We start from the raw sequence: 8,909 nt of genomic DNA on the forward strand, positions 1-8,909 counted from the left end.
ATACAGATGAGAGGAATGAACTTTGAGTTGACCTTGGGCCATTCACTTAACTTTACAGAACCTTAGTTGGGACAAAAGATGGGGCACCTGCTCTCAGCTCCCTTCCAGTCTAGTGTGGGTATGGGTCAGGTCTCAAGCTTACAGTTCAGTTTGATTGTTCTCAGATGGAAAAGGGGCAGAAGGAACATGGGGGCAAGGAGCGCCTTTCCAGGAGGATCCAGGAGAGGCTTGAGGTGGAGGACAGGATACTACCGAGCAGTGGGAGCGGCACTGATTTCCTGGGGAGAATCGTAAGTTGAGGACAGGCCAGCACAGAGGTGTGGCACACGTGGGGTCCTTGGGATATGTGCATTTGGTTGTATGAGAAAAGGGGGCCTTGATAAAGGTGTAGGACACATGTCCTGGGTGCCCTGAGTAGGTTTTGCAGTTGGACTTGAATTTGCCGTTGGCACCCAGGAGTAGGTGCATCCCGGGTGCCAACGGCAAATACACCCAACAGTCCAGGGACTCGCTCCTAGCCTGAAACAGGACATGACCTGCTGTGTTTGGTGGGGGAGTCTTGAGGTACTCTCCAAAAACTTACACATCGTGGGAGCCAGGCCACAGGTCACAGTGATAGAACAGGAGAGGAGGAGAGAATCTGGGAAGAGGCTGGTGAAGGACAAGGGGCAGAGGCAGTGACTAGAATCAGAAGGACAATAGCCAGTGTTCCAGGGCAGAACTCTTGTGACCTAAACACGTGTCATCTACTTCTCGTGCCAAGCGGAACTGCCAGGGCCTTAGAAAGCCCAGTTGATTCCTTCCCAACCTTACCCTGACTGTAGAGACTTGAACATTGGATTTTTAGTGGACAGAAAAAAAAGGAGCTCTTGTTTTTGCATTCTCTGCCCTCCTTTCCTGGGCCTCTACTCCCCTGACTCTGGTTATCATAGTTGCTGACTTTATCATTACTGAGGTCATTTGGCATTTCTGAGCATATGACATCCACAAGAGCCAGAAAGGATAGCCACAGTGTGTGACAGAGGTCAGAGAACTCAAGAAAGGCTGAAGGATCAGTGAAGAAAAAAAAAAAAAAAACAGAAAGCCTAACAGAGAGAGGGGTGTCTGCCCTCTGCTGTTCCAGTTTATAGAAAAAGAAAGTTTATTGAGCAGATCCAGAGGCCTGCCTTCTCACTCTCAATTTGACAACAGAAATACAGGCTCCAGTCCTTAAGCCTACTTCCAGATTCTTTAGCTCTTAAGACTGCTCCTTCTAGCGTTTCTAACTCTTTTTCACATATTTCTTGAGCCAAAGGGCACAGGCTTGGGAAGCAGGGTTTGCAAAGATTCTACAGCAGACAGTAGGAGAAAACAATTAAGTGTGAGCAGGCGACTCATAAGTAAGTGTGGATCAGAAAGCAGTTCAGATTGCTGGGCTAAAATTTGGGCCCTATTGCAACTCTTACCTAGTTATACTCCCAAGCCTTTTGGATGCATCAGGGATGTTTGTTCCCCTCGGGAATAAAAACCTATACAATGTCCAGCCACTAGATGGTGATAAATCACTTTCCATTCAGCTGCCCTTTATTCACTGGAGAGCTTTTCTTTTGTGGTGAAGCTTAACAGAAAACCTACTTTTCTTACTTAGGTGGGGATGGCTAAGGTATATAAAACAGAAAGACACTTTTACTCTAAAATTCCAAAAGGTATTCCACATTTTTTTCCATTTTTAATTTTTTAAAAAAATCTTAGTCACTTGTAATTTATTTTCCCCTGTGCAAAAGATAAATAACTGATAAAAGTCAAAAGGTACAGTTTCCTTTATACGCAGCAGTTAAAAGTAATGCAAACGTACATGATACTTCCAGTGAGACCTAGATTTCCAGTTATAAATCAAAATGCATTTTAGGGTCTCTTTAAGGGAGAAGCTGAGAAGGAATTAGGTTAAAAAGGTCATAGCTTTTGATAAGAATAAACATTGAGACTATTTAATTCAGTGGCTTTTGCACTTTTGACCAACACCAACAGTAGGAAACTCATTGATGCTACCCTAGGGTCCACACAGTAGAAGGAATAGTTTAGTGTATGGCACTTATCTTTGATATGCATGATGTATTCTATTTTCTATTCTTTCGTTAAAAAAAAATTCCTGTCATGGCTCAGTGGAAACGAATCTGACTAGTATCCATAAGGACACAGGTTCTATCCCTGGCCTCACCCAATGGCTTAAGGATCCAGTGTTGCTGTGAGCTGTGGTGTAGGTCACAGATGCAGCTTAGATCTGGTATTGCTGTGACTGTGGCATAGGCCAGCAGCTAGAGCTCTGATTCAACCTCTAGCCTGGGAACCTCCATATGCCGCAGGTGTGGCCCTAAAAAGACAACAACAACAACAAATCTTATTAAAAAAAAGTCCTGGCCATTAATTACTGAATTGATTTTATAAGTTGCTACTGTATGGATTATGATCTGTGGTTTGGAAAAAGCCAGATTTAGTCCTGTCTTTGAGCGCAAACATAATTTCTCCTTTATTTCCCCTTTATACCATTTATGCTCTGTGTTCATCTAGTTTCATTTTAAATAGCGTGACTGGAGCTCACTATGTCGCAGGGATCACATTTCATTTTCAACAACTGGGCCATAGGTAGGCTGTTCTCATTGTTCTGCTCCGGTTAGTCTTTCTTGGGCTGTCACCTGACTGGCATGAGTCCACTTTAACCAGCAGAAGCCACATGGAGAACACAAGCTTCTGTGCCTCAGAAGAGGCTCAGCTAGAGCCATCGTCTCTAGGATGCGCCATCCTGTTTCATTGGGAAGAAAGACCTCTCTGGGGCTTTTCTGAAAATCTCTTCTGTGTCATCTCTGGAAAAATCACAGAAAGACCACTTCCTTCTTCTTTCCTGGGGCTTTCAGCTTCTCTGTGGTGTTAGCCATTCCATTGACTCGCTTATTTCTAAACCAAAACACTGATTAGGTCTTGTAAGTTTCTCAGTGTCCATAATTAAATTACACACACTGAATGTTGACCATAAGAAACTTAACCTAACTTTTAATACTTTAGGTTCTTTAAACATAGATTCTATTCTAATTCAGTTGATTTTTCAAATTATGAAAAGATGACATGTGCTTCTCCTTGAGGCCTCAGATAAGGATGTGCTAGTCGGAATCGTTTGTTGTAGTCTCTTTTAAGAGGAGTGATTAACCTTCTACTTAGTATACCCCCTGGATGTGCTTTTCAAAGGGCATGGTGCCAGATGATGCTGTAGAAGCCTTGGCTGGAAGCCTGGGGAAAAAGGAAGCAGATCCAGAAGATGGAAAGTCTGTGGAGGATAAAGTCAAGGTAAGGGCAGAAAGGAACCATCCTTCATTGCTCTGACTCCCAAATAAGGCAGTCATTTTTTAAAAATTTCTCATCACACACGACCCGCTGGCTTCCTCTGTTATTGTGCTTGTCCTATTTAATAAGTGAAACTGAGGGAGCATGACTGTTGCAGGGCAGCGGTGACTGGCTGGCGTGCACGGATCAGGGTTCTCTGTCTCACCTTGGCCACCTGCAGGATTCAGGAGAGAAGAGGTGCAGCCTACCACTCTGCATGACCATCTCTTAGCCCAGCAGGCTGACAGTGGTGCAGACTGAGCCTGCCAGACCAGGGTACCGAGTGCAAGAGAAGGTTACTGTAGGAACTCTATACCTACGGGCATGCATACATTTGAACCTAACAATGGATTTATTGACTTCAAATTTAGTCACTTGGGCATCCACTTTGGGAGGAAAAGATGAATTAACAATGCAAATGGTATGATTTTCATTCAGGAGAAAGCCAAAGAAGAGGATCGTGAAAAACTTGGTGAAAAGGAAGAAACGATTCCTCCTGATTATAGATTAGAAGAGGTCAAGGTAAACAGGCTGGGATCTTTTTCTAATTTATTTTTATTCATATTGAATCTCATGTACATAAAGCAAAGGGACATGGGAACAGACCTGGGATATAAAGATCATGTTTCTTAATAATTTCAAACACCAAAGAGTATTAGTCCACTAATATCCTGTTGGGACACTAGCTCTGAAGCTGAAAAATTCCTCAAGTGGCCTTTCGTGCCCTTAGGTCAAAGAAATCTCATGTCTTAGCTACATAATTTTTGCCAGTCTAATACATGGTTCACAATACCATAAATTAAAAAAAAAAAAAAAAAAAAACCTTAGGAAACTTTTAGCCAGACAGGAAAACCAAAATGAGGAGCAGTTATTTCCTGAGGAATGATCTGCAGCACTCCCAGGTCCTGGCTTGATCCTCGTTTAAATCCTCTGATGTTCATTAACTGTGTTCCCATCAGGCCTCTTCAGTAGATGCAGCTCCCTGTGGATAGACCGTGGGTGTCCCCTCCAGACACGGACGGGCTCAGTGTGAGTGGGGAGCCAACATGCCCCCTTTCCTGGCCCTGGGTGTCACTTGGGAAATTTGCTGCCTTGGCAGCTAAGGGTTGGCAGAGAACAAGCCCCCAGTTTGTTTTCCTTCCCTCCGAATAGTGGCCAAAAGGTTCTCGAGAACCATAACAGAGCTGAGAAAAGGGGTAAAGGAGTTTGTCAGTCAAAAGGGCAGCCGGTGATACTCTCAACCATTGCATCTCCTCGCATTTGAACAAAACAAACCAAACCCACCCCATCCAGTTTACCTGGAGAAATACGCAGTTGACCCTTGAGCAATACAGGTTTGAATTGCATAGGTCCACTTAAATTAGGATTATTTTTCCAGTATAAATACTGCAGCGTTACACCTCCTGCATTTGGTTGAATCCACGGATGCAGAACCATAGGTAGAGAGGGCCAGGTATAAATTATACAAGGATGTTCAACTGCCTGGAAGGTCTGCTCCCCTAATCCCTGCCTTTTCCAAGGGTTAACTGTGTATATAGAAAGAAAACCTCATGCTTATTTTCATGTGTATAGATAAATTAGATTTACCACTTACTTATAAATCTTTCACCAAAGAGCCCCAAATGCCTTACTTTGTCCTGTTACTCAGAAGTGGCAATTAGAGTCATTTGAAGCTTGGCATCATCTGAGCCATACATTTCAAGCATCGTGCCCCCAGGGTGAGCTCCCCAAGGGCAGCAACTTTGTCTCATTTTTGGTATTCCTGGGGCTTAGGACAGGGCTTGGCACATTGTCAGTACATACTAGTTGGATGTGCTACCTGTCAAGTTAACCAGCTTTTTTCAGGCAACGTGTGCAAAGCCAACTCCCCAGGCCAGTGAGGGGCTCATCCTCTTGCTCCCTCAGTGTCATGCAGATTGTCACAGCCTCATGCACCACACGCTACACTAGCTGCTCATATGCTTCGCCTACATGAGTCTTTGGGCTCTGGGGTTCGCAGCCCCGTGCTTAGAATGCCTGATGTGTGCCAGCAGTTTGTTGACATGAGCTAATCAGAGCATATTTCCTGGTGAGAGAGTCTGTTTACTGAAATGATAGATCTAATTTATAATGTACAACATCATCAGGTAGAGCCTGTCAATTTCTTAAAACGTTTACAAGGTGCACACTTAGGATACACACAGAGTGACTCTGTGCCCTGTTCTTCTCCCCCTGCATAGGACAAAGATGGAAAAACTCTCCCGCACAAAGACCCCAAGGAACCAGTCCTGGTGAGCAAGCCAGTTTTCTCTGAGTGGATCTTTCTCCTTTCACCCTGATGACTAATTCAGAAAAGGCCTAGCTTTCTGTTTAATGAGTTGATCAGCACAGAAACAGAGGGGACATTTTAAGGAGGAGGCTGGTGAGGGGGTGTTTGTTGATACATGTCCTGGTTCTTGCAGCCCTTGAGTGAAGACTTCCTCCTTGATGCTTTGTCCCAGGACTTTGCCGGTCCCCCAGCCGCTTCATCTCTTGTAAGTCTTTGGAGATTCCTGGTTTAATTTCCTTAGTTTTAGAGTAGCATAAATAGATGGAAACTTGGGACTTAGAATCTGATGTGGGAGCTGAGGAAACAAAATTAATGGCCCTCAACCCATCAGAGCCATTAAAAATGTGTTCCAGGGAGTTCCTATTGTGGCACAGCAAAAACGAAGCTGGCTAACATCCCTGAGGATGTGGATTCAATTCCTGACCTCACTCAGTGGGTCGGGGATCTGGTGTTGCCATGACTTGTGGTGCAGGTCACAGACACAGCTCAGATCCTGCGTTGCTATGGCTGTGGTGTAGGCAGATGGCTGTAGCTCTGATTTGATCCCTAGCCTGGGAACTTCCATATGCCATGGGTGTAGCCCCCCCCCCAAAAAAAAACCACTGTTCCAAGTGTTCCATAATCATGAAACCCTGGCCAGCACAGTGGAACCGATGAGCAAGTACTCTACCAAGTATACCCATGAAAGAATTTTAAATTGAGTTGTCCAATGAATTTGAAAAATAAGTGCATAAAAGTATTAAAAAATACTGAAAAACATTTTTCACTGTTTTTAGGGAAGACTACCTCAAATAAAAACCAGGATGTATTATACAGTAATGATAAAAAATGCAGTCCTGATTCAGAAAGCAAAGCCACAAATCAATGGGGGAAAAATCCAGAAAGAACATAAATGATAGATTGAGTACATCTTTAAAGTGAGAAAAGAAGTCATTTTTTCCAGAAAGATTCTGGAAGAATATACTATTTAACATTAAGTAAAAAATGGGGAGTTCCCATCGTGGCTCAGCAGTTAACGAATCCAACTAGGAACCATGAGGTTGCAGGTTCGATTCCTGGCCTTGCTCAGTGGGTTAAGGGTCCGGCATTGCCATGCACTGTGGTGTAGGTCGCAGATACAGATCCCGCGTTGCTGTGGCTCTGGTGTAGGCCGGTGGCTACAGCTCCAATTCGACCCCTAGCCTGGGAACCTCTATATGCCGCAGGAGCAGCCCAAGAAATGGCAAAAAGACCAAAAAAAGATAAAACTGAAACCTCATACCATATCCCAAGTATTAAAGCAATAGTAAGTAGCACATAAATTTATACCTAATACCTTATCAGAATTAAAATATGCAGTAAATACCTAATTCATGCAAGCAAGGCCCTGAGAAACAGGCATTCCCATTCATTGCTGTGGCGATATGAATTTCCAGCAACCTTTGAGGGGGCAGTTGGCAGAATATCACTAGCACTGTAAAAAGAGCCACTTCTAGAACTTATTCAGAGTAGCTAGTTACAAAAAGAAAGCTAAAAAACTGCCAGCAGCCTAAATGTATAACAGGAAATGTACAGACCTTGAAACTCTAAATCATTAGCTTAGTGAACAACTTTAGAATAATAAATAGGGGTAGGAAATTGCATAAAATATTGCTATGGAGTAAGAAGAAGAATAAAAATGGCTCTTAAGATTCTGTGTGGCTATGCTTCCATTTGAATCACAAGAATAACAGAGAGCTATACTGAGAGCTGTATTTAAGTGAGAGCATTGTGGGCATAATTTGCATACAACATATTACTGATGAAAACACTTTTCTCCAAAAGCAGTTTGAAGATGCTAAACTTTCAGCTGCCATCTCTGAAGTGGTTTCCCAAACCTCAGCTCCAACCACCCACTCTGCAGGTCCACCCCCTGACACTGTGGTAAGCAACATATCTTATAAATATTTGGCTTCTCAGCAGCAACAAAAAGAAGAAAGAAAATAGACACAATTGTTAGGAAAAACAGGCACCTCTGGTTTCACAAGAGCTAAGACTGGCAAGTTAGGGAGATGACAGAATATCTGAATTGATTAAATAAATGTATGTGAAAGTATTTTACATACAGTGAAGGAGCTTAATATTATGGTTGCTTTACTAGAATTGAAAGGACAATAATGTGGTTGTGTATATATTCAAATTATTAGATTTTAAAAAAAATCATTTGGCTTTCCTGATAATTAATGTTCTCCTCCTTTACATTTTTCCTGATACATGATATAAATACTACCTGTTAGTTAACCTCAAGTTTATTTTAAGGAATTTCTCAGTGTTTGAGCTTCTCCCGACACCCCAAACTCACAAACTCATCATGGAATAGCATGTTTTCCTCCCATTCACACCAGGGAAACTTGTCATTTTCGTGGTAAGAAGAGAAAAAACCCTCTGTGTCAATATTGTCTTAATCATTTACACATTCTGAGGCAAGACTGTGAGACTAAAGCTTTTCCAGACTTCCTTGATTAGCTTTCTGTGGGGTACCAAATTATACATTATCCAGGAGACCACGGCACATCAAAAGATAAAGATGTTGCCCTGAACCAGATCCCCATCTCCTTTGGTTGAGAATAAGTGCCTCGCCTCATTTGCTAGCTGGAGATGAAGTAGCCTTAGTGAAGTCAGAGATACTGTCTTTCCTTTTGATGTTGCATCAAAGCTTACTTAGTGCTGAACTCAGAGATTCTGAGAGAATTTTCATCCTGTTGGGTCAGCCTTCGGATCATCTGAAAATATCCAGAGGCACAAATGACAAAGCCCAGACCCAGCGGTGGGTAGCACCACCGTTAGCTGCTCTTATCCTGGGCTCTAATGAAGCACTTAAAACTGGTAAAATGCCCTCTGTGTGTCTTTGTGTGTATGTACACACACCACAATCACAGAAGTCCCTGTGACAGAAAAGGAAGAATCATAAATAACCAGGCTGCGGTTTACACTTTAGATCTTAACATTCAGGTTCTATGTCCTGCTCTGACTGAAGCTATTAGTGAACATCCATAATCAAAAGCCTCATTATTGGGAGTTCCTGTTGTGGTGCAGCGGAAACGAATCTGACTAGTATCCATGAGGGTGCAGATTCGATCCCTGGTGTCGCTCAGTGGGTTAAGGATCTGGTGTTGCAGTGGGCTGTGGTGTAGGTCGAAGACTTGGGTCAGACCTCGCATTGCTTTGGCTGTGGCACAGGCTGGTAGTTGTAGCTCTAATTTGACCCCTAGCCTGGGAACTTTCATAT

At 43.1% G+C, this 8,909-nt stretch overlaps 1 protein-coding gene across 14 annotated transcripts in view; it reads left to right on the forward strand.

The window, feature by feature from the left end:
- CAST (calpastatin) overlaps window positions 1-8,909 on the forward strand; it is a 124,129-nt gene that overhangs the window by 97,114 nt on the left and 18,106 nt on the right. For 9 of the 14 annotated variants that reach the window (XM_047778341.1, XM_047778343.1, XM_047778332.1 and 6 more), the window contains 5 exons: window positions 3,220-3,318; window positions 3,793-3,876; window positions 5,574-5,624; window positions 5,796-5,867; window positions 7,466-7,564. In XM_047778341.1, coding sequence (XP_047634297.1) covers window positions 3,220-3,318; window positions 3,793-3,876; window positions 5,574-5,624; window positions 5,796-5,867; window positions 7,466-7,564 — 405 coding nt within the window. The remainder of the gene's footprint in view (window positions 1-3,219; window positions 3,319-3,792; window positions 3,877-5,573; window positions 5,625-5,795; window positions 5,868-7,465; window positions 7,565-8,909) is intronic. The other 5 variants (XM_047778344.1, XM_047778333.1, XM_047778338.1 and 2 more) reach the window with 1 other exon arrangement.

This window comes from Phacochoerus africanus, chromosome 4 (genome assembly GCF_016906955.1).
Source record: "Phacochoerus africanus isolate WHEZ1 chromosome 4, ROS_Pafr_v1, whole genome shotgun sequence".
NCBI lineage: Eukaryota > Metazoa > Chordata > Mammalia > Artiodactyla > Suidae > Phacochoerus > Phacochoerus africanus.